The sequence below is a fragment of the Numida meleagris genome, chromosome 3 (genome assembly GCF_002078875.1).
Source record: "Numida meleagris isolate 19003 breed g44 Domestic line chromosome 3, NumMel1.0, whole genome shotgun sequence".
In the NCBI taxonomy this organism is placed as follows: domain Eukaryota; kingdom Metazoa; phylum Chordata; class Aves; order Galliformes; family Numididae; genus Numida; species Numida meleagris.
The window spans coordinates 70,956,695-70,978,150 of NC_034411.1; the positions used below are offsets into that span (position 1 = coordinate 70,956,695).

Here is a 21,456-nt window from a genome sequence, read left to right on the forward strand (position 1 = left end):
ATTTTTTGATGTGTACACTTCAGGATTTTAGGAAGGATCTTGCAACACAAGCTTTAATTGCGGGGAACACAGAGGAGCTGATCAAACATGAAATATCAATAGATTTACTGCAAACTGTTAGAAGTAAGAGCAACAAGTTTTCGGGACCACTCTTCATTGCACGGTTTTAAAGCAACTGAAGTATGGAATTACTGACCAACTATGGTATACGGTGTAACATAAGAACAGCTAAACAGGATCAGATACATACTGATGGTGACTGTAGCAAATACTTTGGAAAGAGATTTAAAATAGGACAAGCATGCAATAATGCTTCCCCAGCACTTTCTTTCAGTCTTCAAGAAGGTCAAATGAGTTCCTAGGCAGAGGTGACATCTTTGAATGTATTTGTTGTCAGTATTTTGTTGTGTTGATAGCCCACACTTCTTGCATTAGAAGGAAAAGTGAACAGCTGTTTTCTATATATTTTCTCTGTATCACTCACAGTTTACACCTCTTTCCTTTTCTGTTATCTCTTTTTCCTCTTAAGGAATCTCCTTTCCTGTTCCTCTTAGAGAAGCTGTTCCAAGACCATCATCCTTGCTGTCTCAATCTGAGGTTTTCAAATGGTGTGATTAGAGTATACAATATTCTTATCCAATCTTGTGCCATCACTTTAGTCACTGCCACAAAACACAGAATAGTCAATTTTCCTTTAAAATTTCTTTTCTGTTTCAACCATTTTTCTAGCCTAGAGCTGGTCTGAGGCTCTTATCTCTAAAACAGTACCTAGATTTTAAAGTGAAAACACCATTTTTGGTGTTTTCCTGAAAATTGTGAAGCTCCTTTTGGTGCTCACATTGCTTGCATTAGTGTACTATAGAACACTTCAAATTTAGAAACTTGTTATTTTATAATTTCTGCCAAAAAATCATCAGCAGTCTTTCTCAAATTCTTTTGTCTGAGCCTACCACACAGCTATATTGTACTATTTCAAATAATTCCTGCTCAGTTGGGTACACAATAATAATAGTACTACATGTATTCAGTCAAGTATTTTTATTCATAGAATACATCTCAAATTTATTTTAGCAGTTTAAATAAGTGAGTTTAATGTATATTTAGTCAAGCATTACACTAGTGAGGGCTTAAGCAGATTAGAAATAAATGACTCCAATTAAAGAACACGTCTGTGAAACTTGGTGTGTAATAAGCATGAATGAACTGTTTGCATACCAACAGTAAAGAAATCTTTAATTATTAACTATCTGGAAGAGGTTCAATCAAGGATTAATTGTATAGGACATAGTAAAAACATTTGCATTGAACACATGGAAATTTTGAAATAATAAAAACATGCCCTACATCAATAGTGACAGGAGTATTGCTCTCAGATAATGTGTTTTTTCTTTTTTTCTTTTTTTTCTTCTCTTGCATGTGCTAGACATGCAGCCAGGGGCAGCAGCTGAGATTTAGCTTAGTAACATTAGCTTCCATATGCATTGATAATGAGAGATTATTCCTTCAAACAAAAAATTGGTTTTATAGGTGAGACAGACAAAAATGCTGCACAAAAGAAGTGATTCCCACAGGAAAATATTTTTAACCTAATTTTTACAGTCGGAATTCAGAAAAATTAAGGTAGGGGTTCTCAGAAGTGATAAGATCTGGGCTAAATTTGACCCTACCCAAATTAGGAGTCCCATTGGCTGCCTTGAGGGTAAGCTCAGGCAAGTGCCAAGTGCTTTCAAAAACCCAGTGATAAATGATTTGCACAATGTGACACCAGCAGTTGATGGAAGGCTGAGAGTTCAATTCAGATCAACTGGCTACTAGAACAGTGTCTTAAAGGTGTCAGTGGCATTCAAGACATCTTTTTTTTTTTTTTTTTAAACACATATTAAGAAAATTGAGATGGGAAAGTCTACCCTATGTAACAGCAGTCTGTTGTACTGTTATCAGTTTGGCTTTCTCTGAAATAGACACGCTCTTACATGAATATATGAGAATTTATGTTTGTGTAGCATGAATTCCTGAGGGGATCCTCTGTACGTGTATGTGCAGATGCACTGCAGTGACATTGTTTTACATGGAATGGTTGAAAAGGAGTATTTGGAAGAAAAAAAGTCTGCTTAAAATTTAGTTTAACAGACCTTTGGTTTATTCAGAAATATTACCTAAGTGTTCAGGTGAACTTAAAGTAATGGGAAACTCCAAAAATATACAAAGAAGTCATTGCAATGTTTTAATCAAGGCTGACCCTTATGGAGATGAGTCATGGAGTTCTACAAGGTTAAACGTGCCTTCAGATAAAATGCTGCACTGGACTCTGTTCTTAACTGTTTTGTGGCCACCCAGAAAGGAAAGCACTGCAGGATATTCCCTTTAATTCCAACTGCTCATTATCAGGCAGATTATAGCATATACAAATCCTTATAATCTCCTGTCAAATACACTTCTCCATTTAGCGTGACATTTACTAAATATACACCAAACATGACTTCTAGATGATTGTGTTCCTGGGCATATTTAAAAGAAAGCACTCCCAGTATAAATGAATGTTACAGAACTAAACTCAGTTCGTCATATTTTATTTATTTTATATAAAGGTTTTTTGTCAGTGCTATATGTAACTAAAGATGATCATTATCTTTCTATGTAATTACCCTAGGATATCTTAGGCATTTTATTCACAAACAATAATAAATCCTTGGTGCATATTTTTATCTAGAAAATCTAGTAAATAAAGACCAATGTAAAAAGAGCTCCTTTTGGTGCCAGAGATGGCTAGACATGTGGTTGGGAATGACAAACTGTACCTTCTGACTGCTGAAAACTCTGCTACACCATGATTATCTAGAGACCAGGACATTTTATTTAACTCCAACTGACAGTTAAATGACTGCACTCTGAGACGAAAAACCGATCAGGGAAAATATAAAATTTCTCTGACAGTAGCTCCCTAGAAGATATCCTCAGGCATTTACATTACATGGTCTGAATAGGAAACTTCATGCTTCAATTTTCCTGAACGTATCAAATCCTTTAATTGAACTTCCTGGTTTGGATTGCTCTGTCTTTAAGAGCAAATACAGAAACATGATATAATGTACGTGAATCTCATGGCTGAAAAAGCTGTAAACTTTAAGTCAACAAGATGTAAACAGCTACTGTTGCTTATGCTATTTATGGGGATAAATAGGTGCCTGGCACTCAGCAAAGGGATCCGATATACAGATACTTCTCCAACTAGATATAGTGCTTAACCATTAGGTATCCTAGTAATAAACAACCACTTGAGAGATTTCTAGGGCGTCTTTCCAAATAATTTGGTGAGCTTTATGGGGCTATTGACTCAGTAAGTTTTAAGGAGGATCAGCAATTACTGATGGAAAAACTGAGGCACAGAGTATTTCTGAGGTCACACAACTGAACAACAGTGTAGTTTCATCGCTTCATAGCAGTGAACTTCAAGATTTTTTTCCCACTTCAGACTAGTGTCATAAAGTTTGATTTCTTATGTGAGTGAAGAGATGCATTGCTATTGTGATTGGTTCAGAAATATGATAAGGGGATTGCATACACTTCTCCTGACATGTCACATGGACAGACCAAGGCCTTAGTAAACGTTTCTGAGACACATTGTACATGAACAGAGGACACAGCAGATGAGGAAATTGTCTGTTTTGTTGTACCATCTGCTGATTTAGAAAGCCATGAACAAGACAAACAGCCAAAATCTGTTCTCTTTTCACTCATCTGCTGAATGGCGCTGTTAGCATTGCATGAGCTGGAGTGCAGAAATGTTAGAAGTTCCAAGCATTGTTTAAGAGTAGAAGAATAATATATTACAGTATTGTCGTCAGACTTGCATGAGGAAGTGCTGGGCTTTTACCACCTTCATGGCTGATTTTCACTGGATTGCAGCAACTGCAAAATAGACTGAACATTAATGACATCAACACCTTTAGTTTAAAGTCATACTTTCTGTTCTATTACACCGGCAGAAAAAAAATTAATTTTCTCAATTTCTTAAAGAAAATGCAGAGAACATTCATATATCCTCTTTTAATGCATGTTTTTGTGCAGTAGAATAAATTATAAATATGTATAATGTGCTCAGAAGAAATAATAGAAATAATAGTGTAACCAGTTAAAATCACACCTTGTTTGTTTTTTTTTCATGAACAATGTTTTCCACTTTACTTCAGTGGTATGAACATTTGTACCCATGATGTATTAATTTACTCCATTAAGGTCATCTAATGCTTTTACTTCCAGCTTGTACTTTGTTGATTACATTAATATGTTTTAGGAATGATATAGATGTAGGTTATCCCATGTTTGTCAGGACTGTACGGTCACTTGATGCTGTGCTATGATTTCTACTGACAGCATGATTGTTCCATAGTCTTCAAACTATCAATGGAGAGATACCTGAGAATAAGGGTAGCAATCTGTTTCCAGTTGTATATTGATGTTTTGACTGCTGCTGGACAGTATGAACTGAAAGATGTTTCTAATGCAATAACTTAATGTACGAAGACTGACTTTCTGCAGATTTTCTTTAAGGCATCTAACAATGTCTTTTAATGCAAAAAAAAAAATGCATTGTAAATATTTGTCTCCTCAGTGGTTATTGGTGTATTCTCAGTTACTGCATGTATAGCTTATTCTTCCTTTCTCTCTGTTCAGACATCAAGGTAAATAGGCACTTTTCTTTATGGCTTTTGCAGATTTTTCAATGGGACGAGCATTCTTTCTTCTTGTTTTGAAAGTTCCCTTCTTGTTTTGAAGGTTATGTTGCCTATGGGAGTACATATATTAGATCTTTATTCTTGAGTGTGTTTGTCCTCCTTCTCCTTCAGTTCTTTTCAGCCTGGATATTTAGTTTTCACTAATGGGTTTTGTTATTTTATTCCTTCCTCTGGATACATCCTGTTCAGCTGCTCTTGCTATCTGAAAACATTTTTCTGGGCTTAATTTCTCTTGAATTAGGGGATCTTAACATTTTCAAATGTTAATGTCTATTCTCACTTTTGTTTTAGGTTTTTTATTAAGGTAGTCTCAAAGAGCTTCCTATTTCTTAAAGAAACACAACAATAGAAAACACCAATTTTTCTCTACAGTTTTGTCTTGGGTTTCCATCACTAATTCCAGACTTCCCAAAACTATTTCTAGCAATGCTCTTTTCTAATTTTTTTTCCCTCAACTAGGCTATATAAAAAAACTCTCATTTTCCTCAATTTCTTGGTGAGTTCTATCCACAGGCCCAGTTGCTGTGTTTATGTAAGCCTCTTTTGTTTGCCAGGAATTCAGGAGCTGTTATTCTGATGCTCATTCACTGTTCCTTTTTGTCTACATGCTAATCAGCCATTATCTCTTTTTCAAAATGTTGTTAACCAGACTTTCCATCTTGCTTCACATTGTGCATTTTGGCAGTGATAGCAGGCAGAAAGCATCTTCTGTGGCTGATTTGTGAGAACTCTTCACACAAGTGTTGCAGATCCAGCTGGCACACAAGTCATGGGCAGACAGATTGGTTTCTCCCATCAAACACTTTTCTCCTTCAGCTTTTGTCCTTCTCAGTCAATGCAGCTTGCTATAGCTAGATCCATTTAGAAAAGAATGCTTTGTGCTGAACATCCAGGTACTTTAATGCAGAGAAGTACAGTTGGTGTAGGCTTTGGCCCTGTTTTCTTCATCATGTTAGCTCTAATTCAACAATTAGGATCAAAGTTTATAATGGACATTGGAAGAGCCAGTGACAAGGCAAAGTAGAAATGCTTCTGGGAGTCACATCCGAGCAGACAATGGGAAACAGGATTTTTAATCAAGAGGATTCTGTGTTTAGTCTTTTGATTTCTTTTAACTTACAGTGGAGCATGGTAATTCAGTCTGTAGATGGTTGATACATTGACCATACTGGGCCAGTTCTGTCTGGGGGGAGAAGGGACAAGAGAGGAGAAATAATACATTTTGGGAAGCATATGCTGAGGAGTCAAAGAGAACCTAGAATTTCCATCCAACTCTGGAAAGAATGGCTGTTTCCTATCATGAAAAGGTGGAGGTCTTCAATGTGTTTCTCTTTGCAAAGAAGTATCACTTTGGTCTTGTCTGGATTCAGTTTGATCCATATGTTCTTCATTTAAGAGCTAATTTCCTGTAGATATTCTGATGTTTTATAGTGATGATAGTTGCATCAGAAAATGAGATAAATAGTAGATTGTCAGCAACATACTGTTAGCAATTGAACACATGCCATATCACTCTCTCTCTCAGCAGTCTCATATAGACAGATGTAGATTATGAGGATCCTGAAGATGAGGACCTCAGAGGAAGGTGTTCATACCCACTACTTTTTTTTAATTACTTGTAGAACATGCAGGACTACTGTGTTAATGTGACTGTGTAATAGTAGATTCAGGTGTCTGAGAGCAGTAATCTGGAGACTGCAGTACTGTGGTTCGTGGAAGTTCAATAAATGACTCCAGGAAGTTGTCAGAAATTCCATCTGTAGTTTGTACACCACTAGGAGCTCTGGTTCCTCTAGTCCTTTGCTTCATAATACATACGGATATACTCAGACATTTTCATTTCTTGATGGAACATCTCCTCCATCTGACACTGAGAACCCATCTTCCATATTTTCTTTTTTTCTTTTTCTTTTTTAACTTCTGTTCTTTATCTTGGCCTGTTTTTAGTGGTGTTCTGGTATCTATCTTGGATCTTCTGAAGGGTAGCTGTGCTAGGATAGGGATGGCATTGATTCATGTCTTGATGATACAAAAAATTCCAGGTGTTTCATCTGAAAGGAGAGCACAGATGTGTTCGTTTTCTACCCAGAAACTTTACATTCAGCAACAAAAATTTCAGATTTTTTTCTACTTGTTCTAAGCAATTGGCTGCAAATACTAGTTTTTGGTGTTTATTCCAACGTGTGGTGTTCTGAGAAGGTAGCTCCTCACACTGGACATACTAAGGATTTAGGAAGGTAATATATGACATCATGTAAGATTTTTGGACAGATCTGACATACCTGTTTTTCAGATTCTCATGGCCTAGAACCATTCATTATACAATACAGTCTCTTAGATTTCAGTGCTTGGCCTTTATACAGAACTTAAGAGTGGGCAGGTAGTGTTGAAGTGATAGTCTATGGTCTGAATACTGAGATGGTGTTTCTTCCAATTGTTTTTATGACTCTGACAGGAGAAGGCAACAGATATTGGCATGCACCAAAGATGGGTATATAATGGCAGGGCTTCTCCAGTAGGATGGGAACCAAAAAATTTGGTAGGTTATAAAAAGCAAAATGGCTTGGTTTTAATCCATTCTGATTTGTGGATGTAACACATTTTGCATCTGACTTTGAGACCACAGGACCCTTCCTCCATGATTCCTTATAATCAAATTGCCAGGGGGAATGTGTATTTCATGATGAGACTGATAGTTTTTAGGACAGTTGATAATACCTCATGCTACTGTAGTTGCTAAATGTGAAGATTAGTGGACATCCTATGTTTCTGATATTTTATATAATATGAAGGTAATTTGATAAGACTTTTGATATGGACACATGATTTGCACGTTGAGTCTGAGTGTCTGGATCAAAATTCTGGAGGTAAGCACGGGAAAGATTAAAGATTTCAAAATATGCAGACAAGCTCTCTATATTCAGAAATTTTAGCTGCAGGCATGGTGTTTGAAATGCCAATACTATCGAGGAGTTTTAAAGGTAAAATTTGAAGCAACGATCACATACATTAAGAAGTAATTTTTCACTGCATCAGTAATTATGCTCAGCAAATCTCTGCCCATTATGGACTGGAAACAGTGTAGTCAGCACAGTTCTAATGGCAGTGATTTGCTTCTATGTGTTATACATATATATGGATACATACACATAATCTGCATTGTCAAAAAGCAGCCTGTTCTACCACGTTTGTTGGTTATCATGTGCAAACAAATTTTAGTGTAGAACTGGGTTGAATAAATCATCTATTCTGCAGGTTTATCTTTGGCTGTCCAAATAATCATCCTATTTCATTTATTTCAGTGACTTACCAAGTTTATCCTTCTGCATCTGCTTTTTATCTGAAAGGATTTCAGTGTACTAAGCTGTGATGTGTTCAGGTTGTGGTGAAGTTCCTTTCTAAAATAAAACCAAACTGTCACGGCTTGCATCAATATACGTGTGATTCTAGAACAAGATATTGTTGCTAGAGCTGGGTGAACAATTTGCTATTATGAGAATGAATCTTTAGGTTCAGACAGAGCATGGGGTAATGTCTGAATGAATATGTTGCCTCTTTGACTGCATAAGTGAAGCATTATTCTTTCCTTGCTCTCCTCCTTCTCTGCTGATTAACACAAAGGAAGAGAAAAGCCATGAATCCTTCCTCTTTTCCTCCAGGTAGGTAGGTGAGGGAGAAACTCTTTCTCTGTTCGTTTTAAATGAATCATTGTCAGAATAGGTTCCGTATGACTACATAAAAGCTGAAGAGCTCGTTTCTTACTCCCCTGGGTACCAACAGAAGCACAGATGTTCGCAGAGGGGTACAATTTAAAGCATATGCCCTCATTACGGTTAGGAAGAAATCATGAATAGTGCCAATTTTCCTTTATTTTATGTATTTATTAGAAAGTTTGAAGAAAATAATACTGAATGTCATGAGTTGCCGTTATACCTAGATCCTCATAGAAAACTTCTGATACTTTGTGAGTATGTGGCATACCATTTAAATTACAAGATTTTTATTTATTTAGCTGTTTCATCTGTCTGGAAAGCTCTCCCAGCGTAAAAGACTCTTCAAACAGAAGAATAAAAGCTCACAGGATGCATAGAATAAAGATTCACAAATTTACACCAATTGCCTGAAACCTTGTAAATAATGAAAAATATAAACTTAGTTCATAAATGTTTTCTATTTAAAAAAATGTTAATTTTTTTAACCATCTGCATGTGGAGGCTGTTATGTGCACCCCTACACCTGCTCTAGTGTCCACATATATACACATGTGGTAAGTTTGTAGCTGTATAGTTAAAAGTTTGAGGAAAATGTGTCCTATTACTCAGCTCTGTGATCAATGCAGAACTGTAGTAACATCCTCAGAAATTCCCATCCCATTCAATCTTTTATTACTGAGAAAGTAGATCATGTTGATAACAGTTGGATGCAAAAAGCAATCATATTTTCAGTATGAAAATAGTGCTACTGTTTAGTAAGCTGTACCACATAAATATATTAGGGTTGGTATACTGTATGGCTTTACTTTTTTTTTGTTAAAAATATCTTTCTTTTCCACTCCCGCTAAGAAGGAAGGTATGTTTCCCATTAAGATATGAAGTGAATTTGTTTTTCACTTTTGCCTTTTATATAGGGATACTGAATATAAAGGACTACAGCTCTCCCTGGATCAGGTCACAGCTACCAAGCCGGCATTCTCATACGCAAATTCAACTCCGACCGTAACGGATAATAGAAAGGGAAGCAAATCTCGCCTCTCGAGCACAAAGTCAAAATCAAGGACATCACCGTATCCACAGGTAGTTGTCTTTGGAAAACAAAATTAAATCTTTTTGAATATCTTGATTTTGACTGCTTTTTTAACCCGCACAATTAGAATGGGCCGAAGAGCATGTTTCTCAAAGGGAATAAAAGACAACAGGTTATAAGATATTGAGACAGGTAAACATTTCTTCAAGCAGTTATGTTTCAGCATGCATAATAAATCATAATCAACAACAATAACAGCGCAGGGCTCTGAGTTAATAAGGAGTGAACAGAAGGATGAGTGAAAATGTTGCTTTTGAAATACTTGGTTCGAGAGGACTGGGAGTACTGCAGTTTGAGGAAACTTGCTTTACCTTACTTTTTGATAATTTCAACATATCTAGAAAGTTGCCAGATGTTTGACAGCAGTTTAGTACTGAAATGTAAATCAAAAGGACTGACTTTTGAGGAGGGAAAGAAACAAGCTAGCTTGCTGAATTGGAACAAGACAGCTTTGGAAGGCAGAAAGCACTGGTAGGTGGCCACTGCTACCAGTAGACTTTAATTTCCCAGATTTCATTTTCATGCTTCATGTTTTAGGAGCATGCCCCTGTTTGTACAATGGGCCAGACTCTATTGGGTCTCTGACCTGCAGCTTGCCTAACAGATCTATGCAACCGTTTTGCAGACAGTGCCACAGCATTTGCACTATTACATTGCCAGCCATTTATTTCAAATAAATCTGGTTTGTGGAACGTTTCCTAAAAAATGTTGCACAACTTCAGCTCTTATTCCACTACATGATGGATAGAAATATATGCATTCATGATATAACACTGGGGAGATATATACTTTTAAAATATCAATATTTATCCAATAATTACACCGAGGACTGTAGTTTATTTGTTCTAAACTTACTCCTATGAGTGAACAATGTAACCCACGTGTCTGTATCATTTTCTTGCTTTCTTTCCTTTTCTCCTCAAAAGTACCAAGGGTAAGAGTTTCAGAGGAACTATAGGAACTCGGAAGCTTAATTTTAGCATCTAAATTTGCCAGAGGTTGTTGTCACTGTTCAAACTTTTGTTCACACATGTTTCTGAGTTATCAAAGAACAGCATTCTCATTTGAGTGCTCTACAGCAAAAAATTGTAATAAAAGTGATTTAAAGAATCAGTGAAATACATACAGTTAGTTATATAAATCATATATTTTTAAGATGATTATCTTTGATTTATTGAAATTACCCTTCGTTAGAAGTCCTCCTTTACTAGCAGGACAATTGCAACTGAAGACCTATCATATTCCCAGCAAAGTTTGCTTTTTGCAGCATGACTTTCATCAGCACCACTTCATTATCTCTGCCTCCAGAAAAACTATTGAACTAACAGTGCAATGTTGAGACTGTTGGTTTATCAGGGACTGCTGTCTGAAAGATGATGGTATTTAGTCTCCAGTTTCACTCTGCATCCCTATTACCAGCCAACTGATAGTAAAGTCACAGATTTCGTCATTCATAAGTAAGCAGCAGCACTAGTTGCCAGTATCTTGAAAAATGGTCATACCGTTCATTGCAGCACATCACCACAAGCAATGCTGGCAGCTTGGCTTTGCATCCTTCTTGTCCTTCTCAACCAGTGAATAAACTGTTGAAAGATTAAGAAAAGCTGTTGCAAAGAGCATACAGCAGGTGGTATGATCTGTGTCCCTCGGTCTCCAGCCCACATAATTTGCCAGTCAGTTGTGGAGAATTAAAATGTGATTCAGAAGCCAAGGCTGGAAAGTGAGGGTACGGGTTTTGTTGTACAAAGGAGCCTGTTTTTTGGTGCAGGAGGGAAGAAAGCAATTTATTAGTAAAATAACAGCAGTGAGGAAAGTAATCTCTCAAAGTTAAGGTCAACCAAGAGATTTTAAATATATGTTCCTGTTTTTTTTTTTTTCCTTTCTTCATAGCATTTAGTTTGCAACTTCACTCTTGATGAGAAAAGGGAATCACATGCTTTATTGGGTGATGACTGAGAATCCACTCCCTTGCCAGCTGTGTGCCCCTAGGATAGCTACATGAGATGTGAACTGCAAGAAAACCACGTTAATAAGTTTCAGCTGAATATTCACTTCTAGGGCAAAAAGGGAGTGTTTTGGTCACCTAACAAAATGTTAATGTGTGGGTTTTTTTATCCCCTCAAACCTAATGCAAAAACAGACGTAATGCAATATGGTGTTCGTAGACTTTTTCACTGAGTTCATTAAACTGAAGGTACTGGTCATCATCTGACTGATGTTAGCTTAGTAGTCTTGCAGACTCTGTGAAACCTGTCCCAGGGAGGAAAAGGGTGAGCAGTGAAGAAACTAACTCAAAATTCATGGCACAGCTCAAGGATTTGCCAAAGCACTATGAACAGTGCTCTTATAGCTCTGTCCAACTGGAGTGTAAGGGAGTTGGAAGAGGAGGTGGAAAAACTGGAGAGATGAAGACTTGACGGAGGTATGCAGGAAAAGGAAATTGTGAGTTGGTTAAAAAATACCTACAGTCTTTGCCCATAATAATAATAATAGCTAGGGGCTCCTCAAATCTAGTCCTGGACCTCATTTATTTTATGTTATTAAAAGGTAGCCCTGGACCTCACTTATTCTGTAAACAGGAAGTAGCAACAAGAGTGGAAAAACATTTTAATTGTGATCATCTGAACAGCTGCTTTGGAGTTTAGTCTCTCGTTAATGATGATTATTTGAAGAAAATATTTAAAATTTTCTATTGTCTGCCTCTAATTAAAATGTTTTATGGTCAATTTGGATAAAGTTCTATTGCTTCATGTCTTGGTTCTTGGATAAAGATCATATAAATATACATACATTTAGTATATATGTAATGAGATTGCATGCATGGAGATGTACCCATTCATTAGCTGTTGGATGGGGACTTTGGTCTGTGTTACAGCATTCACAAATTTTTGGAAGTAATAGATTTCTCCAGTAGTGTATATTAATTATTGCTAACTTACCCCACAGCTGATAGTGGAGGTAAGTTGATTTTATGGCTACTCTAAACAAATAGATTAATTCTGCAATCCACCACTACCTGGACACATCCCCTACTCCTTTTAAGAACAAGGTAAAGATATCAGGATCAGGTTGAATTCTAGTCAGCCTTTCGTTTATCATTTCTTTCTGTAGCCTAAGGCTGTGGTAACTTCTAGCACATTCAAAAGCAAAGCAAAACCCTCTTTTTATAGTAAACATAACTCCTGATCTGGTGAAGAGTCACCAGCAGTGGGGGTTATTTTAATGGACATGCTGTATTACTTTAATCTAAGCCTTTCACCATCTGTTCTGTCTATAATAGTGAATGCAAAAAGAACATATTTTACATTTCAGGATTACATTAGTAAAAAGTAAGATAAAAGTGATTTAAAAGCATGCATATGTTCTTAGTACAATGCTGCCTGCATCTGTGATGTTTTTTTCTCATGGTTAGGACACAAATCAAGAGGAAAGCTGCTAACACTAATGTAGTGAAAGTCTTTCATGGAACAAAGGACTCTGAGAGAGTTTTGTTGTATATTTAGTGTTCATAACAATAAAAATCTGAGCAGGCTGACAGAAAATTAGATGACTATAACATTTATTGTTTGAACATTTGGCAGTGTATGTGTAGAAGGCTGATGTTGCTGCATATGTCAGGATGAGTACTTAAGCTAGTCAGACACCTGTAAGAATGAGAGGTCAGGCAAAATATCACTCAAGAAATATTAAAATCATCTACTGGCCTGAGTCACTTCCATGGGTTCCCTTACAGTAAGCATGTCTTAGACTTTAAATTGATATTTTCCTATTTTCTTGCCCCTTCAGCTCTTCTGAAGTGTTTCTTGGAGTAAAAGGAGCATCTGTGATGGCCAGTAGCTCCTTTCTGTGTCAGTGCTAATCCTGCTGGTGTGCCCTCACTGTGATGGTACACTGAATTAACACTTTGGAAGGCATTTCTAGAGAGAATGATTAAGAAAAGCTGTTGCAAATCTCCATTTCTGAGAGAACTGGGATTGTTTAGTTTGGAGAAGAGGAGGCTCAGGAGAGACCCTATAGCTCTCCACAACTACCTGAGAGGAGGTTGTGGAGAGATGGGTGTCAACGACTTCTCCTGCGTAACCAGAAACAGGACTAGAGAGAATGGCTTCAAATTGTGCTAGGGAAGATTCAGGTTGGATGTTAGGAAAAATTTATTCTTCAAAAGAGTGGTCAGGTGCTAGATCAGGTTGCGCAGGGAGGTGGTTGAACACTGTCCTTGGAGCTGTTCAAGAAATATTTAAATGTACTAAGAGACATGATTTAGTGGGAAATATTGGTGGTAGTTGGAGGTTTGGACTGGATGATCTTGGAGGTCTTTTCTAACCTTGGGGATTCTATGATTCTGTGATGTCTAGTATCTGGAACAGCTGAAGGACCATTTGATTTATTTATTGTTGTTCTTTACATTAGAAGACAATTCAGAAAACGTCTAAAGTTATTTCAGATGTTGACTGTCTGAAGAAGTTCTTCATTATGTTTAAGTTCTGTCTGCTGGTTAAACTTTGCCAAAGAACAAAGCCAATAAATTCTACTGAGAGTAGACAAAGGGCAAAAATGGCAGAGAGAAAAACATTTTTGGTGAGGCAGGACTGGGATTAAGAAAAAAAAATGTTTTCACTAATTTTATTTGGCCAGAATTTTCATTAAATCTAATTCTGTTTTCTACGGTCTTTCATCACTTGGCATATGGGAGCCTAATTCTGACATGAGAGATAGTGTTTCCACTGCCATCTCAGTAAAGCAGTATCTTAGATCATCCTTTCATTTCTCCCCCCATCAACTTGTCACGCATGCCTTTATTTGGAGTCTCCACCTGTCAACATCAGATTCCCAGAAGAGGCAGTCGTAGGACTGCAGCAGTAGAGGCAGTTAGATGATGCCAAATTGAGATGTAATTAACTTTGAAAGGAATTAGACATATTTTTGGCCTACGTCTGCTTATGTTCTACCTTAAGAATATAAGCAGTTGTACCAAATGTCGGTAGATGTTGGCCACAAGCAGCTCACAGTGCTAATTTAATTCTGTCCATGGCCTAGCAGCTGCCAAGGGTCAAATCTCAAATCATCATCATTTACATCAAGTACAAAGAAAATGCATGAAGCATTGTTGGTCTTGACTACATGGTTATATGACATTACATGGTGCATTTCTGACATGCTGAACATATACCCTTTGATATGGTTTCCCATTCTTAGAAAAGCTTGTGCAACTGAATCACTTCTGGTTAAGACTAAGACTTAAAATACATGTATATATATTTTCAGTTAAAAGAGGAAATTCCTCTCAAAAGAAGCTAAGTTGGGCCCTAATGTATCCTTAGAAACAGAGAACTGGTAGAAGAACATTTAGTAGAGCCAAATGAAATTCAGAATTTTCGATTTGAAAGAATCTTTGGCATTTATTATCCATTTATTACTATCATAATTTGTCAAAATATGAACATTCATAATAAAATGATTGGAAAATATTTTTTCTTATCCTTCTCCTGAAAGGAGTGCATACTCCGAGTTTTGTTTTTAATAAGAAAATAAATCAACTTTCAATATTTTTGTACTTAGATTTACATTTATATTATCTTACATGTCTGTTTGAAACTTTTTAAATTAAAAAAAAATCTAGTTTATGAAAAACAATTCAAAATCCAAAAAAATTACTATAAATAATATCAAAAGTAAGAACAGGTACAAAAGCAGTGTTTGTTTTATGAATTTCTATTCCAGCTAAAATTCTATAGTTAAAATTTTGTTAATATATTTTTTAACTGAAAACATCATTTTGTCCGTATATTTTGTTAAAACGCTTACAGTAATTTAGTCAGTATTTATGAAGATATATTTGTGACTAAGCAGTTTGAAAATGTTAGATTAGGATAGTAGAAAACTTCAGTGTTCCAGCTGATCACTTAAAACTATGATGGCTGAATAGAATTTCTAGTTATCTTGAGTTGCTGAAATGTAAGAGTCCTTTCGTGGCTATCTAACTATATTACTTTCATTCAAAGTTAGATGTATTCTTTCATTACTAAAATATTGCAATGACTATGGTGATACTAACTTGCTGGCCTCCTCCACAACTACCAGTAAGCCTTCTGCCCACAGGTATTCTACCAAATAATAACAAAATATAATCGACCTCTTCAAAGCCATGATGCTTTTTTCTTGCCTTTAAATAGCCTACCTTGTTGACAAACAGTATTCACAAATATGAACTGGAATACTGGAGCAATACCCAATTAAATTCCAAAACTGAAGTAGTTCCACTACTGATGTTGCACAGATGGTTTAAGTTTCTGAAAGTCAAACATCTGGTCAATACTTTCAATTGGTAAGTGCATAAAACCTTGATCCTGGCTGATAATGAGGAGTTTCATAGCAACTCAATCTAATGAAAAGGAAGGTAAGTTTATGTTTTAAGGAGAGAGGCCTAATGCCCATTAAAAGAAAAAGCAGAGTGGGCATCTGGAAGGTGAATGATGGAATGGGAGAATTCCAAGGTTTCATGCTGTAATACATTGATTTGTGACATGAGTATGCAGTACTGAAGAGGTGAGCATGTACGGCTTTGGTCTCATCCCAGACCATAATCATGGGTGAAATTGATTTAAAGATTTTCCATGCAGTTTGACATTTCCAATGAATAAAAAGATTAAAAAATGAGATAGCTAAATCCTAGGAGGTTAAATAAAAATTCTTTTTTTTCTCCCTAGAAAATATCCAAAAGTTTCAAACACTTACTAAGAATATCTAGAAATTTATGAAATTTTACTTAACACTTATTTCTGTCACAACATTAATGCTGCTATTCTGTCTGCTTTTCAACTGCCTGCTAGCTTTTTTTTTTCTGTCTTGGGATGGCTCTGCTTAAGTGAGGGTGACAAAATGCTTGCTCTGTCTGCTTTAGCTATCAGTTTTTGTTGTTGTTTTCTGGCAAATATTGCTGGATTTTTCTTATTCCCACATTGTGGCAGATCTGTGATTTCTAGCTTCCTACTAACCTGCCGTCACTTTAGAGCTTTACTCTGTAATAGTCTGGGGAGTCCCTGTATCCACAGGAAACTTTCTTGTCCCAAATAATAGCAGGAAATAAGTTTCAGAATATGCCAGGTAAGGAAAAAAATGTGGAAAAGAGGAATCTGGGAGAAGGAACTCACAGATGCATTCAGTTTCAATTTGACATGAGAGTATGTTCTGCGAGTGGTGTTATTTTAAAAGTGTTTTTGCAGAAGAGCCTTGGAGCACCATTGCTGCACATAAGCAGCAGCTTTCAAGGCAATGAGAAAAACCTGGATATATTAAAAAAATATTGACTTGCCACACTGATGTTGGTGATCCTAATATCACACATCATAAAAGAGATGGCTATTAAGGGCTGACATGAGATGTTTTAGATGTTCATGAGGTCTGTCCTGTCATCTGTGAGCTCATTACAGGGTGTAATACACGAAAGGATGAAGAGTCCCATCAGAAGGTGCAGACGTGTGGGCATGCTCATGGAAAACGCCCTATCCTGTGCATACTCTATATTTTCAGTGCCGATACTTGCAGATTTCATCCAGGCTCAGTAAATTCCCTGCTGTTTCTCTTGTTTTTCAGTATTCTGGATTTCACACCGAGAGATCTGAATCTGACCATGAGAGCCAGTGGGGTGGGAGCCCCCTCACCGACACAGCCTCTCCCCAGCTGTTGGAGCCCACGGACAGGCCAAGCTCCCAGCATCATGATGTCTCCTGTGCCTACAGACAGTACTCAGACCGCAGCGCTCTCTGCTATGGTTTTGCACTCGACCACTCCAGGCTGGGCGATGATAGACATTTCCATACTCAGGCCTGTGAGGGAGGCAGATGTGAAGCTGGCAGATACTTCCTTGGCACACCGCAGCCAGGGAGGGAAGGCTGGTGGGGCTCCCGGTCAGCCTTGCCCCTGACAAAGTCATCCCCCGAAAGCAGAGAAGCGTATGAGAACAGTATGCCCCACATAACTTCAGTGCACAGGATTCATGGTAAGAGATAACGGGATTTTCAGAAGTGGCACTGTCTCAAATGAAGCAACAGTTTCAAAGACATGATATAAACATGCAACTCTCTGTGCGGGACAGAGGAAATGATGCATGTTCCTGATTCAGAGGTCATGGGTATAGAAATGAGAAATAATTATAATTCAAGTTGTTTAATGGTCTACTTTACTTGCAGCAAAATATACATAGGTTGCTCCAAAAGTAAGGCCTCCTATTTATTTCCTTGGAAACTGCAGCAGATAAAATTAGCACAATAACAGCAGAACAAATTCACATCTACAGAACACTATTTTTCAACATAATCAACACCACTGGGTATCTGGCAGGTTGCACCCGCAGTGCATTGGCACAGTTTAAGAAGCTGAAACTGATCAAAACTTCACAGGGAAAGGCTGATCTTGTGTTTGGATAAATCCAAAGGCCTTTAGGTTTATAATGTAGTCTGAGAGATGAAAGACTGCAGCTAACACCAATATCAGAGTTTAAGGTTGTAAGGGCAGATGTAACATAAACCGCTGCTTTTCTATTAAAATAATCTGTCAAACACAGGTTGTATCTAAAGAGTTTGTAAGAATTAATTAGCACAGTTCCATTGACTTGCAGAATAAGTCTTTTGGAGATTGAGAACAGTACTATTTTACTCTAATCTGAGGAAAATTATCCTGAAAAGCAAAGAATCTACCATGGGCGTTTCTGGTGACTGTCACAATTCACTCGTCTCTGTATGGTTTTCTGTCTGCAAAATAATGTTCAGAGTGCATGTTCTTTAAGATTGCTTGCTTCCTTTGACTTCAATGTTTGTTGCCTTTCTCTCTTTCCCAGGGAGAGGACATTGGGATGAGGACAGTGTTGTTAGCTCACCTGATCCCGGTTCTGCAAGTGAATCTGGTGACCGATACCGTGCTGAACAGTATCAGAGCAGCCCACATGAGCCCAGCAAAATTGAAACTCTAATAAGAGCCACCCAGCAAATGATCAAAGAGGAAGAAAACAGGCTACAGCTACGGAAAACAACCCCCGATCCACTGATCTCCATTAACGGCACAGGGAAGAAACACACTATCTGTTTTGCAAACTACTCCCAGCAGCAGTTGGCGGGGGATATCTGCCGCATCCAAACGGTTGCCAACACTCCACCCTGTGAACACATCCAGCAACGGGATGGAAAGATTATGAGCCCTCATGAAAATGACTATGACAACAGCCCCACAACACTGTCTAGGATAAGCAGTCCCAATTCTGACCGAATATCAAAATCTAGCTTGGTACTAGCTAAAGACTACCTGAATACAGACATGTCCCCTCATCAAACTCCAGGTGATCGCCCAGCAGCTTCTCCAAATTATTACAACTCCCACAGGCAGTACTTTGATAAGCATGCTTACACATTAACTGGGTATGCCCTGGAGCATCTATATGACACTGAAACCATTAGAAACTATTCACTAGGCTGCAATGGATCACACTTTGATGTGACTTCTCACTTAAGGATGCAGCAAGATCCAGCACAAGGACACAAAGGGACATCCGTTATAATAACCAATGGAAGCTGACACTTTTTTTCTAAAAACTTTTGTGCTTTAAAAAGTAACCTTAGAGATCTAATTGGAAGATACTATATGTTTTCATGCCCTTGTCATTACCAGCATTTGATATATTGCAGTGCACTAGAGAGACTAACCTAAGGTTTGGGAAAATGAGTTGGTTAACATATGTTACTTTTAAAACATAAAAATGCACTGGCATGCAGGGTTAGAGGGAATGGAGCTAAACTCAAAGTTGGTGCCATTTGAGATGTAAAAGATGGAAGAGGTCTAGGTAGGGAGCACCTGGGCAGGCTAGCAGAGCCATCTATGCGCATTGTGTAAGAGGTGTTTGTTTGGAAACGCTGCCCAGGGCAGATATTCTGAACTGTGTGTGTCCCACAGATCCCAGATAACAAAACTGCTATGCACTATCACAGAAAGTTGGAATGTGTTCCTTCAAAATACACATCAAAATGTGTATATCTGGTGATCTTTTTATTCTGTAAAGGCCAAGTGTGTTATGCTGCTCCGTGGTATAAAGCATCCATGGCCAACCAATACAAAATCAAAAAGGGGAGAAAGAACTCCTCTGATTTGTTATTTTCTTGTGTACTTACATGCATAGTTATTTACATACACTTGATTTGAAAGGAGTCAAATGAGCAGTATCCTCATAATTAGAATAATCAAATACCCCAACTGTATTTAAAAGAAGGAAGGAGGGTCTTTCTCAGTGCAGTTTTGAGAAATGCATAGGTCTTGTTTGTCTTAATGGAGAGATGGGAGATTGCCCTCATTTTTGAAAGGCTGCAAAAAAGGGGGAAGTGGAGTGAAATGGAATAAAATCCTTGGGAGAAACAGAGAGAATAGACTGGAGTTAGGAGTGGTCAAAGGTATACACATTTAACACCGTGGCTATGTATGCCATTCAGTAATAATTACAGCATAAGAAAAAGTGGCTATAAATGGCCAAACAATTAAGAATTAAACTGAAACACAAAAGAAACTCAATAGAATCAAAAAATTTTCTGTAAAATACAAAAGCAACTGCATAACTATAAGAATATGTCAGGGACAGATAAAATCATTATGGAGGTTTGTCCTAATTTTGAAAAAGCTTTGCAGCAAATTAAGAAAGCATAGAAGGTTGTAAGTACTCTGACATAAAGTGAAGTAATTGGTATGGCTTTGAAAAAGAAATATACATTCTTTTCTTGCTTACAGCAAAAAAAATTAAAGGATATCAGAACATATTAGGAATATCAAAATCAGTCATATATACAGAAAAAAAAATACTGAGGGAAATTAGGGTTCCAAAAAATTCAACTGCATTACAGATGTTGATATTATCATGGCCTGTCCTGGAGTTATAGAAGATATCAAAAGAGGCAGAAAAAAATTCTGTGATTTTTAATAATCTCATGAACAAAGAGTCACTAATTGATTTAAAAAGTGTCAATAAAAAACATATGCTAAAAAAGTAAAATAAGTTATTTGTAGGCAAGATTATTAGACCTGTGCTTCTTTTTATGGCATTTATATGACATCTCAAAGTTGACTGCAACAGGAACAGGACCACCACTCCTTATAATACCAAAATGCAGGTAAGAGGACTTGAGGTGGTTACTAAAATGAAATTAACACTAAGTCAAGTTTCATTTGTAACATTAAGAATTTCAACATGTGGGATTGAGTCATCAGTGGAACTAAATATAAAACAGCATACTATGGATGGGTTAAAAATATCTATTTTCAAATAAAACTAATGAGAAGCAAAAGCTAAATAATAACATTGTAAGCCACGTAAGTATAGATGTACTTGAAAGTAGAGGAAATTAATTCTCTGAATGTGGAATATTGTGCATAGTTCTGATCACTCCAAGGCAGATTGTGAATCTTGAATTGAGTAGTACCTTACTCCATAAGCAATCTCTGCTGACTGCAGTGTGATCACTCCTGGTGAAATGTACATCGAACACAAGGAAGAGCAATACAGTCTGTTCTTTATTATCTAAAGCCCATAATAGAAAAGGTGGAGCAGAGCTCAGCAAAAAGATAAAGAGACTGAAAGATCTAATAAAAACTTTAAATAAACTGGGTCTGTCATCTTTGTAACGGAAAAAAAGTATGGGGAAATGTCACTGGTGTGTAGTAAGCTCTGCACAGAAGAGAGATAAATAATGTTCTAAAAGTATTTGAACTAGTGACAGAAATGAGAGACAGGGCATTGAATGTTAGCCAAAGTAAAATGAGAACAAAATGATTTGGCAAGAAACGTATTTGACTAACTGCCAAATGAATAACAAAGGTCTAGAGATCTTTGTTTGTTTGTTTGTTTTAAGATAAAAATAAGGCAAATAATTGAAGGGAAGAAAAA

The 21,456-nt window shown here is 37.0% G+C and overlaps 1 protein-coding gene across 1 annotated transcript in view; it reads left to right on the top strand.

Moving 5' to 3' along the window:
- Window positions 1-19,817, top strand: part of SIM1 (single-minded family bHLH transcription factor 1) — a 40,502-nt gene extending 20,685 nt beyond the window's left edge. Inside the window, exons 9-11 of the mRNA XM_021393052.1 lie at window positions 9,364-9,529; window positions 17,133-17,538; window positions 18,376-19,817. Coding sequence (XP_021248727.1) covers window positions 9,364-9,529; window positions 17,133-17,538; window positions 18,376-19,106 — 1,303 coding nt within the window. The 3' untranslated portion in view covers window positions 19,107-19,817. The remainder of the gene's footprint in view (window positions 1-9,363; window positions 9,530-17,132; window positions 17,539-18,375) is intronic.